Source organism: Ranitomeya imitator, chromosome 8 (assembly GCF_032444005.1).
Source record: "Ranitomeya imitator isolate aRanImi1 chromosome 8, aRanImi1.pri, whole genome shotgun sequence".
NCBI lineage: Eukaryota > Metazoa > Chordata > Amphibia > Anura > Dendrobatidae > Ranitomeya > Ranitomeya imitator.
The window spans coordinates 46,826,284-46,852,138 of record NC_091289.1 but is presented as its reverse complement, the minus strand read 5'-3'; the positions used below and the strand labels follow the sequence as shown (position 1 = coordinate 46,852,138).

Sequence of the window (25,855 nt, the reverse complement as noted above, 5' to 3'; positions counted from 1 at the left end):
AACATTGCCATGTAACATATTATTTAATATAATAAAAAATAAACTGGAGAGGGCTCAGTGGTTGCAGCTAGAGTTGGGCGGATTGATATGCAGGCCAGGTCAGTAGTCTCTGCTCAAAAATCTCTTACCTTCTGAGATCCGCTTATGAGTAGCCGGGTTGGTGCGATGTCATCGTTGGGTCCCGCTGCGGTCATTACTTTGCTAATCAAAAGCCAAGCCAGGTATCCCAGAAGGCAAGAGATTTGCTAACCGCTTGCCCAGTGGCCAGAGACTACTGACCTGGCCGATGAACCGGAGTGCCGCATATCGAGCCACCCTTCTCTAACTGTTACCTTTTAATGGCTAATAGAAACGGTGACGATTGATAGCACGCTTTCGAGACTAGTCAAAACTCTCCATCAGGCATAGTTTCACAGAAATCAAAGAGACATTACGTATCAACCACTGAGGACTCTACTTGCTAAGACAGTACAAAGATATCATTTATTTCTCTGTAACATAATTGATATAAAACTTTTCCTGAGCATTTTCCATTGATTTGTATTTCTACTACTATTATTATTATTATTAACGGCCTTCAGCTCAATTTCGAGCCATGATGACTTGATGAATAGACACTCTATAGGAAGATCCAACCTGTGCAAGACTAGATAGGACCACCAGGGTCTTCTCCGATGTTATCATGATTGTATCATGCCATCAGATTGATAGTCTTCCATTTCATCTATTCTTCCAACTAGGATGTGTTTCTCCAGTGATTGCTCTCTTCGTATGATATATCCAAAGTAGGCAAGACTTAGCTTGGTGATGCTTGCTTCAAGTGACTTGTCTGGCTTGATTTGTCCCAAAATTGATTTGTTTGTTTTTTCTTACCACCCATGGTATTGATAACATCCTTTTCCAGCACCACATTTCGAAGGCGTATTTATACTAACACATCATCATATTTTCTTTTCTACTGGCAGGCTTAGGGTGATTTGTTCTATTTCTCAACCAGTTAACACATTTACATTAGATCTCTTGCTTTTTTAATGCATGTAATTGCATATTAGTTTGTGGTATTCTAGATATTAAAAATAGTTACAATAACAAACCGTTTATAAATCATCGGTGAAAAAATAGATATGCTAGTGGATAACAATAGATACTTATGTGATGGGTCAATATGTTATGTCATCAGACTGTTCTTTTGTTGGCTTCAAGACAGGAATTAACATTTTACTTTCCCTAAGGTTAACATTTCAGTGTGCCTGTCTACCCATTTTCCAGTAAAAATTATTACTTTATTTGAAAAAGTATACTTTTGTCCATACTTTTGTCAATACAATATATCAGAACAGACCTCTTAAAAAAGCTACCCATCAAAGTTTTTTATCATTTTAATATATTGCAATCATCATATTATATAGCTATCTTGAGGGTGTCACATGGGAGACCTGGAGTTAGAAGGTCACAACCTGTAATGAAGTGCAGGTCCTCTTTAGAGATGGTGTGATTCATGTCCTATTTTAAATGGATTATCTGGATATCCATCAGTGCTGAAAGGGTTAAAGACTCTTTCCATGCTGGCTGGGAACATATAGAGTTGTTGCTCAGCTGCAGCTCCTGAGATCATTTTGTATCCCTATATTTACTGGCTCTGAGCAATTCTTCCTTGCTGGTGAAAGAATCTTCTTCCTGGAAACGGTTGAGCTGTTTAGTTTGGAGTTGGTAGTAGTTACTGGAGAGTTCTGTGTGCAGTAGGTTTGTGAGAGTTTAACTCCTTGTCCTTATTCCGATTTAGGTTGTTTATCCCTCCCTTTCTTCCTATTTTTGGTGAGTGGTTTTGTATAATAGTGGTTTTCTGTTATCCCTGTTTTGTTTTTGTGTCTCGTTTCCCTTAAATTTCTGTCCCGTGCATCATGGGGTGGGGTAGGGACAGATTAGGGTTTAACAGGAGCATAGTAAGGGCGGAGACCCAGGCCTTTCTACCTTCAAGAGTACCTCTGGGACAGGGATAGTTAGGGTGCGTGTCCACTGTCCGGATTTACGGCGCTTTGGAAGGAGCGGAAAACCCGCTCCGCCAAAAGCGCCGCCCCCTTCTGAAAACGTGGTGATTCCGGATGTGTTCATTGCACACATCCAGAATCTCTGCACCTTATTCATAGGGCCATGTGATTTACCTTGCGGCGACGGAGCATTGCCGCAAGGTAAACAGACATGCTGCGTTCTAAAAAGACGCGTCGCATGTCCGTAAACGCAGGGCCACCGGGTGCATGTTTCATAAAATCCCCTCCACTATGCTGTAACATCTGGACGCTGCGAGTTGAACGCTGCGGTTGTATGCAGCATTCAATCCGCAGCTAATCCGGATGTAAACCGGCCCGAGGACACATACCCTTAGGGCTCTTATTCCACGGACAGTTTTAGGCCCCTCACCCCTACTGCAGACCATGTACTTACAATTGCTCATTTTGCTCTTCTAGCCAGATAATTTTTCTGTTTTCCATTAATTTATTTACATCACATATAAAAACAAACTAGCTGAATTCTTCTAAGCTCTATGTAGAAACAAGACGTCCATTTTCCCTCTGAGTCATCACTGCAAAAGTTCCTGGCGGGGAAGAGGAGGGAGGAGCTGGGTCATGAGTTGAAGAGGGGAATGATAAATGAAGGGACAAAAAAACTTCATATTTCTACATAGAGCAGAGAAAAGAGAATAATTAACTGGGTAGAAAGGCAAAATTGCAATTGTAAGTACACAGTGCTATATAATATGATGACTGCTATATATTAAGAGGATAAAAACTTTGAGGCGAGTTCTTCTTTAATAACTGAATTCAGGTTTTACATTTAGTCCCATTGCCACAGTTGTATAAAAGCAAGCCCTTTGCCATCTGCCTTAACAAATATTTATGAATGATGTTGGGTTCCCTTTAAGTTTGTAGCATGGGCAGATTGCAAGCTGATATCAGCAGGTCTCCTACCAATTATATCTTTATGTGTTCCACACTGTCCTTTCTTATTTTACCTTATTATAGTATTAATGGGCATCAATCATCGCAACAATCTTAAAGACTAGCTCTCTTTATTGATTTTCTCTTGTAAAATAAAAGCTGCGCTCTGATTGGCTGATATGAGCAACAAAACCAATTTTTCTTTTACAGTTTTCAGGTATAATTGTGTTCCGTCCATATTGTGCTATGTAGTTTAAAAAAATCAATATTATTAATAATAGCCATGATAGCTGAAGACCGAATATTCTTTCAGTCCTCAATCGCATTAGAAACTTACCTATGTCCTTAGCTAAAGCCAAGCCCTGTGGGTAAGAAATTGGGGACAACTTCTTGTCTTTAAGCTTCTCAATAGTTTCTTTGTCATCACGAAGATCAAGCTTGGTCCCCACGAGGATTATTGGGGTGCTTGGGCAGTGGTGCCTGACTTCTGGAAACCACTGAAAGAAATACAAAAAAAGTTGAATAGTTAATTAAAGTTTCTTTATACGCTGGAATCCCTTGAAAAGGACCTTTCAGCAATTTGAGAGTGCCAAACTGACCACATCATAGAGTATTGGTTAAAGAGCTTAAAAAAATAAATACTTCATTTTAATATTTCTCATCTCTGTTGTGGAACTAATTATCCTTTTGACTCTGGGCGGGTACATTTTTTTTCCCCTATATGACATTGTCCAATCATAAAAAGGATGTGTCATGCAAGGTAAATAAAAGAACATGCCCACAGAAAAGGTCAAAGTTTGCTTTCTCTGATTGAGATATGTAGTGACACATAGCCCTGCTCTAGTTACTTATCTGACAATACCAGCTTTTAACATGATTACAAGTACCCTAGTTGATGGGAGTAGAGCAGAGCTGTGTGTCATTACAAACACATCTGCATCTCTCATCTCATAGTGATGTCAGCTCTGCTCTACTCCCTCCCAAACTGACTGCCATGAAATGAGAATTGTAAGAGATGTTTATATTGACACACACACACCTCTGATCTTCTCTTCCCCCCCCCCGCTTGTAGATGCCTTCATTGAGATCAGAGAGGAGAGCAGGACTGTGTGTCATTACATGTCTTTCCATATCACACAGAGAAACCTGGGTCTGACATTTTCTGAGGGCGTTTTCTTTTTTTTATACACTGAATGAAGCCTCCTGCTTATGATTGGATAACATAATAGAGGGGAAAAAGAAACATTCCTCAGAGAAGAATCTCTGCTATTGACCCTGCTTAAATTGGAAATGATAAACTAAACTTTGTAAGGTTATATCAAAAAGAATAATGCAAAAAAATAAAAAATATATATATTTTATTCAGCTCTGCAGTAGCTGTTCCATGATTAAGCCAGTTTAACATGCTGAAATTGGTGAAAGGTCCCGTAGATTGTTGGAAATTCAGGTCCTGATACCCCCACCAATCAGAATAGTTTGGAGAAACGCTCAGCTCCTCCATGAGTGCGCACATATTGGTGTAAGGACTCAGTAGAAAGGTTAGGCTCTGAATACCGCTCTGACCACTTTCTTATACTTTATATCCACGCAAGCTCAATTCTTATATAGGAAATGCTTGACATATAGAAAATGCTGACGGTTTGTTAGTTTATGAAAAGCAAACATTCTTCCAACTCAAACTCTATATCTGTCAGGTTACAGAGAAGCAATTCTCCTGCCATCAAAAGACTATGCTTGCTTAAACATTTGACTTCTAAGTGCATGTAAGTACTGTAGGTAAAAAAATATTCAAAGGAAATACTTAAAAAATCAAAATTCATTTAAGCCAGTACTAGTACCCCACTCCGGAGCTTCTATCAGCTTATTCAAAAAAATGATTTTTATATTTCCTTGAAGCACTGACCAACCTAATAATTCTTATTTTTACGACGCTACCTTATGTTTCTTTGCTGTTCTTGTGGACTTAGCAACGAAAGGCATCCTCAGATTGCAACAGATGAATTGACTGATCTAAGGCTACTTTCACACATCAGGTTTTCGCCGCCAGGCTCAATCTGGCTAATTTTCAAAAAACAGGATCCGGCGAATGTTGCCGCCGGATCTGTTTTTTCCCCATAGACTTGTATTAGCGCCGGATTGCTCCGGATGACCTTGCGTTTTGTCCGGTTTTCGCCGGATCCGGCAAATCTGCTGTTTCTGGAAAAAACGTACATAGTAACGTTTTTTGCCTCCGGCAAAAAAGCTGGATGCGCTTCCGGCTGTTTGCTAGAATGGAAGCCTATGGGAGCCGGAAGGTGCCGGATCCGGAAAATGACAGATTCCGGCGTCGGATTCCGTTCTTTTAAACTGAGCATGCTCCAATTTTTTTTATCCAATTATCTTGATATGTTAGTCGGATTCGTCAAAAAAACGGATCCATCGCATCAGTTTTTCACAATCTGCATCGGATCCGTTTTTTTCCAAAATTCAACGGATTGTGAAAGTAGCCTTAGTAACATCAGCACCAAATAAAAAGAGCAAGGTCTTACAGTCTGTTAGAAGTCACTAGTGGGCACACCCTAAATATATGTCCATAATACATGGGGATTTTCCTGTTATACAAATATTATAATAATTTACTACCAATCTGAAGAAATCATCAGTAACATTATAAAGAAGGCGATCCTGACACTTACTGTAAGTACCCTGTAGAATATAAGGACAATAACCGAAATATATTCCCAAATAGCCTAATAAAATTGTCAATATTAAAACAAATCTGGAAAGAACTTTTCTATGGGTGGAAGCACAGATTTAATATTTTTTCATTGGTTTCAATATGTAGTGTAAAATGCTGCCATCATAGAGGACAAACGTTCACATGGGTGGTGTAAGGACAAAGGTTGATGTCAGTTTTTCCATCTAATCATTTCAAAATATGGGAAAAGTCATGGAATATTTTCTGGAATATTTTTCTAAGGGTTTTAGCAGATACATTTTATATTTCTTGTCACGTACAGTAAGGTCAAAGGGATGACTGATGAAAACAATTTTGTAGGCCAACCGTCATGGCATCCATGTAGAGTCTGACAAATGGCCCTCCCGTCTTATGCCCTAACTGGCATAGAGTGTGAGGCCAGAAGCTCGGAGACTCTGTCCTGCCAACAACTTCATAGGCCTACAGTGGGACATTTGCAGCAGGCATTTATGAATGGCATAAATAAGAAATTGCCTGAAAAATTCTGAGGCTAAGGAACTGTATAAGGGCATCTGAACCCTTTATGGGCTGTTAGGTGATAAAGGGGCAGAAAAACAGGCAGAAATACAAAGTTCTTCTGCCTTTGGAGTAGCTGTATCCTCAACAACAATTAACTACGTTCCATATTGCTGTAAGATGAGTTATCACTAGTATATTAATGATCTCTGTAGATGATGGAGGAAGGTAACCTCTTTTTCGTTTCCAAAGAGGGGTATTAAAAGGAATCGGCAGGATTTCTCCCCCAAACAAATTATATCCACATATGGCGCTTTCAAATTCGAGTAAAGCGCTATGTTTACATGGCCAGTCCATTCCTTCGTTACTGAAAAATCAGTGTTTGAATTCTTTCTGAGAATAAGAGTGCTGATCTGAAGCCTCTGTCACTCCAGCTCTATTCCCTGCTTAAATGATGGTTTCTAAGATGTGTGACTTCAGGCAATGGAGCAGTTATTCAAACAGGAGGAGGTGGCACTGGGTGGGCAACAGAGCTGGAATGACAAAGGCTTCAGGTATACAGCTTTATTTGCATATCATTTAAAATATTGATTTCTCAGCAACAGTGGAACTGACTGACCATGTAAGGGTATTGCTGGACTTGTCCATGAAATAGCTACGTGCACATATAAATAGTTTGGGGGCTAAAACAAACAGATTTCCTTTAAAATATACTGGCAAAGGGAAGGCAACTCATTAAATATTTGCACTGGACCAACGGATGTCTGTAACCTTTTCCTAGGCATGGTCTATTAAAGTGTTAGAGAGTCTTACCAGAATGACACAAGTGTTCCAGTGAATAGACACCTTTAGGAAGTAGCACAACCTCTCTGAGAGGTCCCAAAATCGGGGTTTGGGTCTTTAGCTTCTGCCAGACGTCCCACTAACTTGGGCTGTGCCTCATTGACTATTGGCCAACAGCCCATTCTACGGTGCTACTACTCTCTGACATAGTATGCCCTGGTAATACACAACTTGCAAGGTCATATTAACCACTTAGTACAAAAATCCACTCTTTTAGGCCGGTTTCACACGTCAGTGGCTCCGGTACGTGAGGTGACAGTTTCCTCACGTATCGGAGACACTGACTCACGTAGACACATTAAAATCAATGTGTCTCTGCACATGTCAGCATGTTTTCGCAGACCGTGTGTCCATTTGGAAAACACGGAGACATGTCAGTGTTCGTGGGAGCGCACGGATCACACGGACCCATTAAAGTCAATGGGTCCGTGTAAAATTCACGTACCGCACATGGATGCTGTCCGTGTGCAGTCCGTGTGCCGTGCAGGAGACAGCGCTACAGTAGGCGCTGTCCCCCCAGCTTGTGGTGCTGAAGCCCCATTCATTCCTTCTCTCTAGCGAACGCTGCTGGGAAGAAGGAATGAATTCTGGATTCAGCACCCAAAGTAGGGGACAGCGCTTAACTGTAGCGCTGTCTCCTGCACGGTGCGTGTGTACCCAGTCAGCACACGGACGGCACACGGCTGCCGCATGTGTGCCACACTGATGTGCCACGTGAGCACACAGACACACGGACACAGATAATTCCGGTACCGATTTCTCCGGTACCGGAATTATCTGGACGTGTGGGACAGGCCTTATGGATTATCCAGGCTCCTTTTGGTCTCTACATGTGTAGCAATTCTAGCATACAGGATTCAGTATGATAACACGCAATGAATATATGGCATCCACATATGTATAACTAGGGGGAACCCATCAAATGGGATAATAATGAACAAAAAAGAAAAGAAAAGAAAGAACACACAGGTCTGTAAATAGTTCAAAGTGAAATTAAATAAATGAATCATTAGACTGTCATGGATGAACCAGTGTTTGAGATTCTCCTATGTAAAGCTAAGGGTAAATGAAAAACTATTACATGGATCCTTGTGGCTGGAGGCAATATCCCTTACTGAATTATTAAAAGCTGTAAATGTGGTATTGTTGAAAAGCTGATCACAATTTTAACAAATTCTATAACACTTGGCCAAAATAGGAGATGTATGTGACAACATGAAGAATTATTTAATAACGCGGAGCAGACAGCTGCAGCCAATAATAATCTATCAGATTGATTATTCTATATTGCAATCGATGAAAAAAAATAAAACTACAATCACGTGTGGTCGATGTAAGAATGTAAGACGCAGAATACGGCACGTTCAGTGCATTTCAATCTCCCTGAGAATAAGGTCATGCAAAAATTCACAACTGTAACTACTGATAACAATAAGGGATTGCAAATATACCTCCTCAAAAACAGTCTCAATCATGATATTATATGTTTTAGGCTACGTTCACATTTGCATTGTTGTGTGTTGCGTCGGCAACGCAACGCATGCAAAACGCATGCAAAAACGCATGGTTTTGTGACGCATGCGTCCATTTTTGGCTTGCTTTTGGACGCAAAAAAAATGCAACTTGCTGCGTCCTCTGCGCCCTGACGCTTGCGCCAAAAAAGCATGCGTGACAAAACGCAAGCCAACGCATGTCCATGCGCCCCCCATGTTAAATATAGGGGCGCATGCGTCGCCGCAGCTGCGCCCGACGCAGCCCCGCACAACGCTAATGTGAACGTAGCCTAACTGTGTGTAGGATACCTTGAACAGGAAATGTTAATTTTTATCCAAGTGTCCTTCATATGTTCTTTACTTGTTGTTTTTTATGTAATTGTAATATTATAGTAACCACAAAGTGAACCTTCACAGACTTGTTTTGCATGCCTCCATGTGTGTGTGTGGTGCATATGGCATATACAGTGTGTGTGTGTGTGTTTGTGTGTGTGTGTGTGTGTGTGTGTGTGTGTGTGTGTGTGTGTGTGTGTGTGTGTGTGTGTGTGTAGCAAGAGACTGGTACCACCAGCAGTTTCCATACTGAGACACTCAACACTTGGGTGTCCCAATATGGAGGTCGGTGAACTTCGGCCGCTTAGAATTCTCGGATCCGGACGGAACTGGATGTGAAGACATTAAAAGGTAAGTATGTATATATATATATATATATATATATATATATATATATATATATATATATACATACTGTATATACAGCTCTCGCAAAAATTGAGAGACCACTGCAAAATTTTCAGTTTGTCTGATTCTTCTCTTTATAGGTATATTTTTGAGTAAAATACAAATCGTTCTTTTATTCTATAAACGTCTGACAACATGTCTCCGAATTTCCAAGTGATAAATTTTGTATTTATTTTCTGAAAATGAGAAGTGGTCAAAATTAAAAAAAAATGCATTGCTTGCAGACCTCAAATAATGCAAAAACAAAAAACTAGTTTATAATCAATTAGAAACAACAATACTAATGTTTTAACTAAGAAAGAGTTCAGAAATCAATATTTTGTGGAATAACCATGATTTTTAATCACAGCTTTCATGTGTCTTGGCATGCTTTCCACCAGTCTTTCACACTGCACAAGGCTGGAATTGGGCAGGTTGTTCTTTGCGAAGGACGTATGAATCAAGCCGCATACAAGGTTATGGTGGGAAAACAGTTCACTCCATCTGCTCAGGCAATCTTCCCCAACTCTGAGGACTGTTTTTTCCAGCTGGACAATGTGCTATGCCACACAGCTAGGTCAATCAGGATGTGGATGAAGGACCACCACATCAAATCCCTGTCATGGCCAGCCCAGTCTCCAGACCTGAACCCCATTGAAAACCTCTGGAATGTAATCAAGAGGATGATGGATAGTCACAAGCCATCAAACAAAGAAGAACTGATTAGATTTTTGTGCCAAAAGCAGTGTGAAAAACTGGTGGAAAGCATGCCAAGACGCATGAAAGCTGGGATTAAAAATCATGGTTATTCCATAAAATATTGATTTCTGAACTGTTCCTGAATTAAAACATTAGTATTGTTTATTGTTGTTTCTAAATGATTATGAACTTGTTTTCTTTGCATTATTTGAGGTTTGAAAGAACTGGGGTTTTTATTTGTAATTTTGACCATTTCTCCTTTTCAGAAAAAAAATTCAAAATGTATTGCTTGGAAATTCGGAGACATGTTGTCAGAAGTTTATAGAATAAAAGAACAATTTACTCAGAAATATACCTATAAAGAGAAAAATCCGACAAACTGAACATTTTGCAGTTGTCTCTAAATTTTTGCCTGAGCTGTGTATGTAAAACTCAATAACTGTTTAAAATTAAAAGCATAACCATTCTTACCTTTGCTCGCACATTTTCATAGGACGCCGGACTCACCAATGAAAAACAAATGAGGAAAACATCCTACAGAATAAAAAACATAAAGCGCATGAGCCACGATTTACTTTAATATGAGAATTTCTGTAGGATCTGAAATTATGTGTAAGAATTATACACACAGAGGTTATCCCTTCAAAGGTTGGCTAACCTAAACTAATATTAATGTTACTGGGTCACTGACCCCCTTTAAGATGACAAATGAGCTTTTTATAACATTGTGCTGACTTGACAATTCCTTCTTGAGGCCGGCGTCACACTTGCGAGTTTTACGGACGTAAGAGCGCAGAATCTACGTCCGTAAAACTCGCAAAAAATACGGCACAATTATTCTCTATGCCCCTGCTCCTATTTGCCGTATTTTACTGATCAGTATTATACGGCTTTCTACGGCCGTACAAAATCGCAGCATGCTGCGTTTGTCACCGTACTGCGCAAGAAATACGCCAATGAAAGTCTATGGAAGCGTGAAAAATACGGATTACACACGGACAAGCAGTGTGACTTGCGAGAAATACGCAGCGCTGTTAGAGAGAAAAGCCGGCAATTCAGTGCGGTGTACAGTAAAATCACACTGACAGCTTACAGTCCAATAGGTAGAATAAATGTGTACACATAGAATAGGTATATATATATATATATATGTCAGTGAGACACATATATGTATATATATTAATATTTATTCCAGCGCTATACAGCTTGAAAGCCGGTAATTCAATTACCGGCTTTTTCTTTCTCCTTCCTAAAACCCGACATGATTTGAGACATGGTTTACATACAGTAAACCATGTCTTCTCTCCATTTTTTTTGCAGATTCCACACTACTAATGTCAGAAGTGTGTATCTGCAAAATTTGGCCGTTCTAGCTCTTAAAATAAAGGGTTAAATGGCGGAAAAAATTGGCGTGGGCTCCCGCGCAATTTTCTCCGCCAGAGTAGTAAAGCCAGTGACTGAGGGCAGATATTAATAGCCTGGAGAGGGTCCACGGTTATTGGCCCCCCCCCTGGCTAAAAACACCTGCCCCCAGCCACCCCAGAAAAGGCACATCTGGAAGATGCGCCTATTCTGGCACTTGGCCACTCTCTTCCCATTCCCGTGTAGCGGTGGGATATGGGGTAATGAAGGGTTAATGCCACCTTGCTATTGTAAGGTGACATTAAGCCTAATTAATAATGGAGAGGCGTTAATTATGACACCTATCCATTATTAATCCAATTGTAGTGAAGGGTTAAATAAAACACAAACACATTATTTAAAATTATTTTAATGAAATAAAAACAATGGTTGTTGCAGTATTTTATTCAACGCCCAATCCAGTCACTGAAGACCCTCGTTCTGTGAGTAAAAAAACATAATAAACCAACAATATACTTACCCTCCGCAGATCTGTAACGTCCAACGATGTAAATCCTTCTGAAGGGGTTAAAACATTTTGCAGCAAGGAGCTGTGCTAATGCAATGCTACTCCTCGCTGCAAAACCCCAGGGAATGAGGCTAAAAATAGATCAATGATCTATATTTAGCTTTATTTGCGGTGAGGCGCCCTCTGCTGGCTGTTCATAGATCGTGGGAAATTACCTAGAAAGCTCCCTGGCTCCCTGGCTTTCTAGGTAATTTCCCACGATCTATGAACAGCCAGCAGAGGGCGCCTCACCGCAAATGAAGCTAAATATAGATCATTGATCTATTTTTAGCCTCATTCCCTGGGGTTTTGCAGCGAGGAGCAGCCTGCATTAGCACAGCTCCCTGCTGCAAAATGTTTTAACCCCTTCAGAAGGATTTACATCGTTGGACGTTACAGATCTGCGGAGGGTAAGTATATTGTTGGTTTATTATGTTTTTTTACTCACAGAACGAGGGTCTTCAGTGACTGGATTGGGCGTTGAATAAAATACTGCAACAACCATTGTTTTTATTTCATTAAAATAATTTTAAATAATGTGTTTGTGTTTTATTTAACCCTTCACTACAATTGGATTAATAATGGATAGGTGTCATAATTGACGCCTCTCCATTATTAATTAGGCTTAATGTCACCTTACAATAGCAAGGTGGCATTAACCCTTCATTACCCCATATCCCACCGCTACACGGGAATGGGAAGAGAGTGGCCAAGTGCCAGAATAGGCGCATCTTCCAGATGTGCCTTTTCTGGGGTGGCTGGGGGCAGATATTTTTAGCCAGGGGGGGCCAATAACCGTGGACCCTCTCCAGGCTATTAATATCTGCCCTCAGTCACTGGCTTTACTACTCTGGCGGAGAAAATTGCGCGGGAGCCCACGCCAATTTTTTCCGCCATTTAACCCTTTATTTTAAGAGCTAGAACGGCCAAATTTTGCAGATACACACTACTGACATTAGTAGTGTGGAATCTGCAAAAAAAATGGAGAGAAGACATGGTTTACTGTATGTAAACCATGTCTCAAATCATGTCGGGTTTTAGGAAGGAGAAAGAAAAAGCCGGTAATTGAATTACCGGCTTTCAAGCTGTATAGCGCTGGAATAAATATTAATATATATACATATATGTGTCTCACTGACATATATATATATATATATACCTATTCTATGTGTACACATTTATTCTACCTATTCTACTGTAAGCTGTCAGTGTGATTTTACTGTACACCGCACTGAATTACCGGCTTTTCTCTCTAATATATGTGTCTACTGACATATATATATATATATATATATATATATATATATATATATATATATATAGACAGTATATATATATTTTCTTTTCTTTTTGGGACACATGGATCACTTCTATAGCGGTATGTTGGTTTTGCTAGCCTGCGAGAAAACCACGCAGTAGGGATGCCATACGGATTACATACGGAGGATGCCATGCGCAAAAAACGCTGACACACCCTGCCTACGGAGGAGCTACGGACCACTTTTTTCGGGACTTTTCAGCGTATTACGGCCGTAATATACGGACCGTATTGTTTTACGCTGTGTGTGACGCCGGCCTAAGAGGGCAAAATAGCTTCTTCTGCTGAGGCGCAATTTTAGAGCTACTTTTTAGGTAACATCATATTCTTCGAGAAGAATTATAAACATAAATACACCATTAATTATACATTTGAAAATGGAAAAAAAGCACGTTAAAGTAGAATATTTCAATATGGTTGTCACAGTGCATGTGACTTTTAATAGCGGCCCTACAAGAAATAAAATACAGTGAAATGATTTGATATTATTTGATTTGGTTTGCGTCAGAAAAAAAAACTTTCTACAATTTTTTCTTCTTAATGACTACAATGCGATTGTGCTATATTTTATCACCTTACCGTTTGGGGGTAAGAAAGTGGCCTCAGACGATCATAGTCTTCCTGTCCCGCTGTATCCCATAGTCCCAGATTCACTGGCTTACTGTCCACCATGACATTAGCTGAATAGTTGTCAAACCTGTTAAAAATAGCAATTGTAAAAGTTTTTTTTCTCGATGATACTATCACACTATATACAGTGATTTTGGTGCCAACGATGTTTGAACGGTTTTATATTAAGTTTATGGCGCTGATTAAGAATATTTCTTCAGTTTTGCCTGATTGGCTCTAGTTTCTGAGATATTTAACCCATTGACCCCCAGAGCTTTTTTCGGTTTTGCATTTTTGTTTTTTGCTCCCCTTCTTTTTTTTGCGTTTTCGTTTTTTGCTCCTCTTTTTCACAGAGCCATAACTTTTTTTTTCCCGTCAATATGGCCACGTGAGGGCTTATTTTTTGTGGGACGAGTTGTACTTTTGAACGACATCATTGGTTTTACCATGTTGTGTACTAGGAAATGGGAAAAAAATTCCAAGTGCGGTGAAATTGCAAAAAAAGTGCAATCCCACACTTGTTTTTTTTTTTTTTGGCTTTTTTGCAAGGTTTACTAAATGCTAAAACTGACCTGCCAGCATAATTCTCCAGGTCATTACGAGTTCATAGACATCAAACATATCTAGGTTCTTTTTATCTAAGTGGTGAAAAAAAATTCCAAAATTTGCTATAAAAAATAAAAAAATTCACAATTTTCCGATACCCATAGCGTCTCCATTTTTCGTAAACTGGGGATAAGCGAGGGCTTATTTTTTGTGCGCCGAGCTGACATTTTTAATGGTACCACTACTGGGCAGATATGTAACCACCGATCGACCAAACCGCTGCATGACCAGCTCTACCCTCGCCTACTGTATTCTCACCCATCCCTTGTAGATTGTGAGCCCTCGCGGGCAGGGTCCTCTCTCCTCCTGTACCAGTTGTGACCTGTATTGTTCAAGATTATTGTACTTGTTTTTATTATGTATACCCCTCCCCACATGTAAAGCGCCATGGAATAAATGGCGCTATAATAATAAATAATAATAATAATAATAATATGTTCTTTTGATCGCCCGTTATTGCATTTTAATGCAAAGCCACAGCCACCCACAAAAAATTGCCATTTCGATTTTTTTTCTCACTACGCCGTTTAGCAATCAGGTTATTGTTTTTTTTATTGATAGAGTGGCCGATTCTGAACGCGGCGAAACCAAATATGTGTATGTTTGATTTTTTTTATTATTGTTTTATTTTGAATGGGGCGAAAGGGAGGTGATTTAAACTTTTATATATATTTTTTTATATATTTTTTTAAAACAATTTTTCTTTAAGTTTTGGCATGCTTCAATATCCTCCATGGGAGGCTAGAAGCTGCCACAACTTGATTGCCCCTGCTACATAGAGGTGATGCTCAGATCGCCTCTATGTAGTAAAATTACAGCATTGCTATAAGGGCCGACCACTGGATGGCACTCATAGCAATCTGGCATCAACAACCATAGAGGTCTCCAGGAGACATCTGGTTGTTATGCCGACAAACCGATGATCCCCGATGATGTGACGGGGGTCAGCAGTGTGGGTATTTCCAGCCCGATGGCCGGAAGTGCGCATAAATGCTGCTGTCAGAGGTTGACAGTGGCATTTAAATAGTTAATAGGTGCAGGTGGATCTCGATTCCACCCGCTCCAATTGTGGGCACATGTCAGCTGTTCAAAACAGGACTCTCCGCCAGTGCCATGGGAAGTATTATCCCGTCCAATCACAGTAAGGGGTTAATAGTTATTTAATTCATTAATTACAGAAGAATTCTGAGTTTTATAGCACTGTAAGCCTACAAATTGAAATACAAAATAATTATATGGGATTTTTCATTACCTAAGACACTGTTAACCTCTTAACTCCCGCGCCATTTTCCGTTTTTGTTTTTTGCTCCCCTTCTTTATAGACCCATAACTTTTTAATTCTCAATCAAAATTGCCAGGTGATAGTTCATTTTTTGCAGGACGAGTTGTACTTTTGAACGACACCATTGGTTGTAACATGTTGTGTACTGGAAAATGGAAAAAAATTCCAAGTGCAGTGAAATTGCAAAAAAAAATGCAATTCCACAGTTGTTTTTTGTTTGTTTTTTACCATGTTAGCTAAATGCTAAAACTGACCTGCCATTATAATTCTCCAGGTCATTACGAGGTGATAGATACCAAACATGCCTAGGTTCTTTTTTAAGTGGTGAAAAAAGAAATCCCAAAATAAAAATGGCTCCATTTCCCGAGATCCGTAGTGTCTCCATTTTTCCGGATCTGGGGTTGGGTGATGGCTTATTTTTTGCGCACAGAGCTGATGTTTTTATTGATACCATTTTGGTGCAGATACGATCTTTTGAACGCCCATTGCATTTTATTGCAATGTAGTGATGACCAAATAAACGTAATTCTTGAGTTTTGACTTTTTTTCTCGTTACGCCATTTAGCAATCAGGCTAATTTATTTTTGATATTGATATATAGGGTGATTCTGAATGCAGCGATACTAAATATGTATATGTTTGATTTTATTATCATTTTATTTTGAATGAGGCAAAAGGGGGGTGATTTGAAATTTTATACTATTTCTATTTTTTAAATATTTTTTAAAAACTTTTTTGACTTTTGGTATGCTTCAATAGTCTTCATGGGAGACTAGAAGTTGCCATAACCTGATCGGCTCTGCTACATACAGTCAATGGTCAGATCACCTGTATGTAGCAGAAATGCTCACTAGCTATGAACACCAACAAACGAGCAGTGCTCACAGCAATTCGGCTATGACAACCATAAAGGTCTGCTGGAGACCTCTGGTTGTCATGCCAACCCATTGGTGACCCACGATAAAGTGACAGGGTGACCGATGGGTGAGAAGGGCAGGATATCTGTTGCGCTTCCTGGAAGCGCAAGTTAAATGCTGTTGTCAGAGATTGACAGTGGCATTTAATGGTTAACAGCCGCGGGTGGATCGCGATTCCACCCGCGGCTGTTACAGGCACATGTCAGCTGTTCAAAACAGCTGACGTGCCAGGAAAGATGTGGGTTCAGCGCCGGAGCCCATATCAAAGGGAAGGAGTCCGATGTGGGTGTATTATTACGCCCAAAGTCGGAAAGGGGTTAAAGAGTCAAAAGACCAAAAGCTATTGCATTTGTTATCACACACAAGCCACATTGTAGGAATGGATTATTTTCATGGTTGAATTATCTCAAAACTAGAATCAATTCCACAAAAAGTAATGGAATTTTTTATTTCAGCATTCTCAAAAAAATCCATTAAAAAAAAAACCTTAGCACCTGAAAAAAAACTTTTTTTGTAGACCTGTGATTTTATCACAAGTCCATTCTTAATAACCAAAATCTTGTAATATAATATCATTAGGATACTGATAAAGTCAGAATGGTTATACATGTTTCTTGCAAAAAAACATGTAGGCATTAACAAGAATTACCATTCCTTTGAACAGGAAAGATTACTTTATGAATCGAATAAAAAAAAACAGAGATCTTCGTTTTTTTGACCGACAGCCTCCGGTTGTGTTTACACTTTAGTTTGGGAGTTTCATTTTATTTCTGTTCCATTGTGTCTTATGTATACACTCTTACTACCAAGTCATAAAACCTATACGATGACTATAGACTACCGGGGAGCGAGCTCTTCTGCCCTGTATGTGACTTCATACAGAGACATATATAGGTTTTCCCAATCGGATACCACATTACTGAATATGGCTTTCAGAGTAATATCTCCATAATTTCATGCCATATATAAAGTACCTGTCAGTGGTGCACAAAAACTTCCTTATCTGAGTAAGAAATCTGTCTCTTTCCTCGCTGCATTTGCGCTCGTAACAGAAGTCAAGAGACACTGTTGAAGTGTACCTGCAAACAATATTGGTAGATCACTTTCACAAACTCTGTAAAGTTGTTCTATAACTAAGGAAAAATATGCAGCTCTGGCAAAAATTAAGAGACCACCACATCAAAACCCTGTCATGGGCAGCCCAATCTCCAGACCTGAACCCCATTGAAAACCTCTGGAATGTAATCAAGAGGATGATGGAAAGTCACAAGCCATCAAACAAAGAAGAACTGCTTACATTTTTGCCCCAGAAGCAGTGTGAAAGACTGAGCATGCCAAGACGCATGAAAGCTGGGATTAAAAATCATGGTTATTCCATAAAATATTGATTTCTGAACTCTTCCTGAGTTAAAACATTAGTATTGTTGCTTCTAAATGATTCTGAACTTGTTTTCGTTGAATTATTATTTGAGGTCTGAAAGCACTGGTGTTTTTTTTTGTAATTTTGACCATTTCCCCTTTTCAGAAAAAAATACAAAATTTATTGCTTGGAAATTCGGAGACATGTTGTCAGAAGTTTATAGAATAAAAGAACAATTTACATTTTACTCAGAAATATACGTATAAAGAGAAAAATCAGACAAACTGAACATTTTGCAGTGGTCTCTTAATTTTTGCCAGAGCTATATATATATAGGCCTCTGTTGGGGTTTATATAACTAAGAATAAGTAGATAACCAAGAAATACTTAGCTGTAAACTCTTATTCCTTTTAATGTTGTCCAGTGTGAAAGCTAATCATCTTGGTTAGGCAGTAAAACACGCTTGTCATTTACAGTACGTCTCATGATAGGATCTTTTCAGTAGTGTAGCTACCGGGGTGCCAGAAGGGCCGATGTCCACGGCTCCTCACTCGGAGGCGCCCACGCAGAGCAACTGCCACTCTTAACTGTATCAGTGCGTAGAGTGTGGAGATATGGTTCCTCTTCACTACTGGTCTCCGTTATGTAGGTTGCAGGTCGCTTTAGGCCTCTGGCCTACAGAGTGGCAGAGTGATGGCCTGGATGAGACCTGAGTGGGGGTGGAGCAGTGTGATGACATCATGATGCTGGACTCATCCTTCCCGTACCTCGAGAAGGGTGGTTTTTGGGATGTTGTATTGTGTAAGGACTACTATTAAGGCCATCATACTGTGTGGGGGAGCATTATTATGTTTATAAGAGAGCTATGGGGATACTATGTTGTGTATAGGGGAGCAGTGGGGGCATCATACAGTGTGGGGGACTATGGGGGCCGTGATAATGTGGATAGGGGAGCTATGGGCCCATCATGCTGTGTATATGGGAGTAGTGAGGACATCATACTGTGTATAGGGAAGCAGGGAGCAATATCATACTTTGTATAGGGGAGCTGTGGTGGCATTATACTGTGCTTGGAGGAGACATAAAATAGCACAGTGAGGTCAAAAATACTCTGTTGTAAAAAAAAATCACAGTAATAAGCAAGTGCTAATCAAAAGATGGAAAAAACAGGGTATTTAGTTGACACGTTTGTGTCTTCAAGTTTCTTGGTGGTGTGTGAACAGGTTCCTACAGACTTGTTCAATGTGCAGGTAGCCCATGTGTTCCTGTGCATGGAGGAGCTATGGGGGCATCATACTGTGCATAGGTGAGCTGTACATGGGGGACTCAGTGGATATTATTACTGTACATGGGATGATTCAGGAGACATTACTACTGTACATAGAGGACTTTGGGGGCATTATTAGTGTATATGGGGGAAATAAGGGGACATTGTTAAATGTGAGCTGGCACTTAAGAGGGGCAATATTGTTATAGGGGCACTGAGGGTATTTGTTGTGAATTCTGTGGCCAAGCTCCCTCCTGTGGTCGAGAGTGGTACTTCGGCTGGTTCTGTCTATGAGCTTCCTTTGGTGGATGAGAGTGGTACTGCGGCTTCTGAGTTTCCTTCCTCAGGTGATGAGGTTAAGTCATTAGGTGCTGCTCTATTTAACTCCACCTGGTGCTTTGATCCTGGCCTCCAGTCAATGTTCTAGTATTGGTCTTGCTTCCTCCTGGATCGTTCCTGTGGCCTGTCTATCCTGCATAAGCTAAGTTTTGCTTGTGTTATTTTTGTTTGCTATTTTTTCTGTCCAGCTTGCTATATTGGTTTTTCTTGCTTGCTGGTAGCTCTGAGACGCAGAGGGAGCACCTCCGTACCGTTAGTCGGTGCGGAGGGTCTTTTTGCCCCTCTGCGTGGTTGTTTGTAAGTTTTTGTGTTGACCGCAAAGCTATCTTTCCTATCCTCGGTCTATTCAGTAAGTCGGGCCTCACTTTGCTAAATCTATTTCATCTCTGTGTTTGTATTTTCATCTTTACTCACAGTCATTATATGTGGGGGGCTGCCTTTTCCTTTGGGGAATTTCTCTGAGGCAAGGTAGGCTTATTTTTCTATCTTCAGGGCTAGTTAGTTTCTCAGGCTGTGCCGAGTTGCATAGGGAGCGTTAGGCGCAATCCACGGCTACCTCTAGTGTGGTGTGATAGGATTAGGGATTGCGGTCAGCAGAGTTCCCACGTCTCAGAGCTCGTCCTTTGTTTTTGTTAATTGTCAGGTCACTTTGTGTGCTCTGAACTTCAATGTCCATTGTGGTTCTGAATTACCTGTTCATAACAGGTATTGTCACTGTCAAGGGGGCGTGCAAAGGACATTATTGCTTCCTACGGAGCAAAATGTAGGCACTGTTTTCTAGGGAACTAGCACAGGGTATTATTATTTTATAGGGGGCGATTTTACAATCTAGAGGGCACAAATGAGACACTTTACTTCGTAAGGAGCACAGCGATGGGCATTATTATATGGGGCACTAAGAGCAGCGCTGTTTTTGTGCCACACATTAGATGCAGCAATCGGGACACATACGACAGCAGCGGCTCAGCATTAGGGTATCAGTAGGATGAGGAATAGATGTGGACGGTGTTGGAAATGTGAGAAGTCAAATGTGTCTTTGTTTTATGCTCTGCAGCCAACTCATATATGATAGAATTCGTCATGTCGGTCAGGGCCAGATGGAAAATATAGGAAAAGTGATCGACTCCATCAGAAGGATCGTCAGTTGTAAGTCACTATCTATAACTATGCTGTAATCACGTACAGTATATGTTCAGCAGGACTCGTACCTACCACTATACGGTCACTGTATGGCAGTAATATTAGGAATGGTCTTTGAGTATGGACTGATTTGCAGTAACAGGATGGTCATCGGTTGAGGTTCCAACTATACTTACAAGCAGGGAACCCAATCTTACTTGTAAACATGGTTACATAGATTAGCAGCCTACACAGATGTTTCGCCCCCCACCCTCCTTTGCCCCCTGTTTTTTTCTACATTCAGATTCACATTTACAAATCACAGAAATCAATGAATTTATCAGCTCATTCGGACATCAATGATGTTTCTTGTACGCAAAAAACTGACCAATTTCCATCGGTGTTTCGGATGATATTTTCATCAGAGTTTGGTCAGCGTGCCTGTTTTTACCATCAGTTTCGTGAGTTTTTCTTGGCTGCAACCCTCCCCCCAAAAACTGATGTGAGCTTAAGAGTGCTGTTCGATTTTTTTATTCCTCAAACCCATAGACTTTCATTGGCGAGTTTGATCCTTGAACTATAAAAGGTTCTATCTGTGAAAACCGTGACAAACTGGCTTCTGAATAAGCCTTAGGGAAAAAAATCGGATATAAATAAATCCATTATTAGGCCGTGAAAGAGCTACCGTGTTTTTTTTTTTTTACTGTGATTCTGTCAGTGAAACCCATATGAAAACTGCATTCATTTTTACCTTTCCATCACCCAGGTGTAATTTTGCTTTGTGTGATGTATTGCTTTATCACACAGTAAAAATTACGGTCAGATATCACTGCAAATATATTTCTGCAGACAGAACGTTCTTGAAAGATGTCAGAAAAGCCATTTTCTTCCGGCATTTACACTCAGTTTCTGATTACAGCTTTTTGGCGCAGTGGATAATACACTTCTGCAAAATTCTACACTATATTTTTCGGTATCTTACATTTACTCGCAGGGTAGGCCATAAATAAATGCTGAAAATACTGATAAGTGGCACAAAAACTGCACATAACATGTGGCACGGGGAGATTTTACTGTTTTCCCAGGTTGCTGCCAAAATATATAAGGTCCGTTAATCAGCATCATAGCCATCTCCACCTTGCATCAGGAAGATATATCTGCATGCAATGGCATAGCGTGTATTCCCGGCGCTTGGGATAAGGCAAGTGTTTTCCCCTCTTTCCCTTATTGTACTCCCTTCCAACAGTTGAGTATTAAACCCATTATACCCCAAGCCCATATATTGCATTTTAATGAAATTTGCACTTTGACTTTCTATTTTTTTTCTACTTTTTGCTGAAATTCAGTATGAAACTAAAAAAATTAAAGTTATACATTGATAGAATATATTTTTGAGTTTTTTAGCTACAGTTTATGTAACTATTTTCTAATCCTAAACCTAGCCCTAACCCTAAACCTAGCACTAACCCTAAATCTAGCCCTAACCATAAACTTAGCCTTAACCCTAAACTTTTTCCACAACCCTAAACCTAGCCATAACCATAAATCTAGCCCGAACCCTAAACCTAGCCCTAACCCTAAACCTAGTCATAACTTTAAACCTAGCCATAACTTTAAACCTAGCCCTAACCCTAAACTTAGCCCTAACCCTAAACTTAGCCCTAACACTAAACCTAGCCCTAACCCTAAACCTAGTCCTAACCCTAAACCTAGCCCTAACTCTAAACTTAGCACTAACCCTAAACCTAGCCATAAACCTAAACCTAGCTATAACCCTAAACTTAGCCCTAACTCTAAACTTAGCCCTAACCCTAAACCTAGCCATAACCCTAAACCTAGCTATAACCCTAAACCTATCTATAACCCTAAATTTAGCCCTAGTCCTAAACCTAGCCCTAACCCTAAACTTAGCCCTAACCCTAAACCTAGCCATAAACCTAAACCTAGCTATAACCCTAAACTTAGCCCTAACTCTAAACTTAGCCCTAACCCTAAACCTAGCCATAACCCTAAACCTAGCTATAACCCTAAACCTATCTATAACCCTAAACTTAGCCCTAGCCCTAAACCTAGCCCTAACCCTAAACTTAGCCCTAACCCTAAACCTAGCCATAAACCTAAACCTAGCTATAACCCTAAACTTAGCCCTAGCCCTAAACCTAGCCCTAACCCTAAACTTAGCCCTAACCCTAAACCTAGCCATAAACCTAAACCTAGCTATAACCCTAAACTTAGCCCTAGCCATAAACTTAGCCCTAGCCATAAACTTAGCCCTAACCCTAAACTTAGCCCTAACCCCAAACCTAGCCATAACCCTAAACCTAGCTATAACCCTAAACCTAGCCCTAACCCTAAACTTAGCCATAACCCTAAATCTAGCCATAACCATAAATCTTATCCCTAACCCTACTCCTAAACTAGCTCTAGTTAAAGTTAGAAAAGTATGAAAAAATGTAGAAAATGCCATAACTGAGGCAGAGCACAGATGCACCTGAGTCCTGATGTCCTAGGTTGGATAACGGCTCCTCTACCATTATGAACTAATGAAGTTAGGAGTCCTTTATATATTTTTCCTAGCTTCAAGTTGCACCTCTTGATAACTTGGCAAAGCTTAACCCAAAGCTGCCAGGCCCATGATCTATCCTGGAGTTTGTATAAGAAGTGACTTCCACCACCTCCATTACCACAGATGACAGATGTTGTGTCTCTTAAGTGTATGAACAGCATACTCACCAACATCGAAGCCTTGGAAAGCTAAAAGGAAGGAGTCATTAAAATATACAAAAATAGGGTTCTTCGGGGAACATGCACAGGTAGATTTACAAACTGAATTAGGCGTCAAATTTCATTATGCATCGTGCATTTCTTTATTTTTTTTTTTTCCAGTGCAAAGGTTTTTTTTCTAAAGATTCAATGAAAAAGTGTTTTCTAGTCATTTCTTCACTCCTTTCGAGGATCCTTTAATTGAACTGGTGAGCAGAAGATTGTACTTACACAGTGGGGATATATTCTCCAGGGAAGGCATTAGTTGTGTAACTGATGAGCAGACATGTTTTTCCCACCGCTCTGTAAGAGAAAGGCAAAAGCATTAAGTGACTTCTTTACTGTAAGCAGGAACATATCTGTCTATTTCAAAATCACAAATGTTGATTCCGGCACTGGTTTCTTGGGTGGTCTGTAAAGGCTCTGGAAGCAATGCATGCACCATCTGGATGTCACAAGACCACTGAAGCCTATGAATGGCTGCAGTGGTCAGCTAACTAGAACAGTGTGACTTCAATAGTTTCTCTGATGACACATTCTTCTGGTTATCTGACCGCTGCAGCCGAACACAGGTTCAGTTGGTCTATTGCATAGCAAAAGCGCAGTCATGACTTTCCTCATTTGTTATTTTAAAAAGATCCATCCCTAAGATGCAAATTTTTTCAACACCCGTCAAATCCTTTAATGCTTAAGATCCCAATAAGTTGCTGCTCGAGGGCAGTGAAGAGGTTATTATTAAAATATATCTTGAGTAGGGTTGAGCGACCTTGACCTTTTTAGAGTCGAGCCGTGTTTCGCGAAACCCGACTATCTTAGAAGTCGAGTCGAGTGGAATCGGCCGATTATCGCGAAAAGTCGGGTATCGCCCGAAACACGAAACCCAATGCAAGTCAATGGGGGAGCATAGTCGGCAGTGAGTGGAGGCCAGGAAAACACCTACACTGCCCATTTTAATGGAAAAAACATCCATTCTTGTTAAAGAAGCTTGTCAATCGTAATTTACCTTATAATAATTGGAAGGCATTTGAAATTGGGGGTCATTTGGCTAAAGTTGTGGGGGGTAGGGCTGGTTCAAGTAATTAGTGGGCCCAGTAAATCTGGACCACGTCACGGCAGTGGAGCAGGGAGAGGTAAGTATTTCAACTTTGCAAGTGCTGTGATCCTGAGCAAACAGGGGGGGGCCCACTCGTTGGCATTGGCACTGGCACAGGGCCCCTCAAAGTACAGCGGTGTGTTTGCATGGCGGGGGCGCCTCCCACCGGCAGCAACACTTTTGCGTACTATGAGAGGCCCTGTGCCAGTGACGTCGCCAACTAGTATTCCTCCCCCCACCTGATGAAGGAACCTGCACTTTCATCTGCACCTTCCTCTTTGTCCCCGTGTAAGGTGGTATGGTATGCGGGAAGAGGAACCTGACTTTCAGCAGGGTCACAATCTTGCTGTGTAGCGTGCACGGGGAATTTTGCGTTATGGGTCAATGTACCAGCAGACTCATCTATCACTGGCTGGGCAATGGGCAGGATGAGGAGGAAACACAGATATAGGCCCAAAGAATAAAGTTGGCTAAATGCAGTTCAAAATTGGTAAAACAGGACTAACCAGGGGGCATTGCAGTGGAGGACAACCGGAATGAGAGGCTGACACAGAGAGTAGGCCCAAATCAGTAAGTAGTCGAAATGCAGTTCAAAATTGGCAACCGTAGTAAACAGGCGGCACAGCTTTGTTCAGTGGAGAAGAACAGCAAGGAGTGGCAGACACCGATAGTAGGCCCCAACCCAACTAGTAGGCCAAATGCAGTCTAACATTAACAACTACTTAACGAGAGCCTGAAAATGGAATTTCAGGACAGGAAACCAGGAGAACATCAAGGAGTGGCAGACACCGATAGTAGGCCCCAAACCAACTAGTACGCCAAATGCAGTTGTTCCGTTTAACCACAATTTAATGAGAGCCTGAAGATAGAAGTTCAGGAAAGGCAACCTGGAGAACACCTTGGAGTGTAACACACCATCTCTCTACACCCCATACCCAATTTGTAGGCCTAATGCAGCGTAGTTTCCAACAACTACTAAACGAGAGCCGGAAGATCGAAGCTCAGGAAAGGCAACCTGGAGAACACCTTGGAGTGGAACACACCATCTCTCTACACCCCATACCCAATTTGTAGGCCTAATGCAGTGTAGTTTCCAAGAACTACTAAACGAGAGCCGGAAGATCAAAGCTCAGAAAAGGCAACCTGGAGAACACCTTGGAGTGGAACACACCATCTCTCTACACCCCATGCCCAATTTGTAGGCCTAATGCAGTGTAGTTTCCAAGAACTACTAAACGAGAGCCGGAAGATCGAAGCTCAGGAAAGGCAACCTGGAGAACACCTTGGAGTGGAACACACCATCTCTCTACACCCCATACCCAATTTGTAGGCCTAATGCAGTGTAGTTTCCAAGAACTACTAAACGAGAGCCGGAAGATCGGAGCTCAG

The 25,855-nt window shown here is 40.7% G+C and overlaps 1 protein-coding gene across 2 annotated transcripts in view; it reads right to left on the bottom strand.

Moving 5' to 3' along the window:
* Window positions 1-25,855, bottom strand: part of RAC2 (Rac family small GTPase 2) — a 125,939-nt gene that overhangs the window by 46,046 nt on the left and 54,038 nt on the right. The window contains exons 2-6 of one of the 2 annotated variants that reach the window (XM_069736850.1): window positions 23,605-23,676; window positions 17,500-17,604; window positions 13,691-13,808; window positions 10,356-10,418; window positions 3,274-3,433 (exon numbers count right to left, since the gene is read on the bottom strand). In XM_069736850.1, coding sequence (XP_069592951.1) covers window positions 3,274-3,433; window positions 10,356-10,418; window positions 13,691-13,808; window positions 17,500-17,604; window positions 23,605-23,676 — 518 coding nt within the window. The remainder of the gene's footprint in view (window positions 1-3,273; window positions 3,434-10,355; window positions 10,419-13,690; window positions 13,809-17,499; window positions 17,605-23,604; window positions 23,677-25,855) is intronic. The other variant, XM_069736851.1, reaches the window with a different exon arrangement.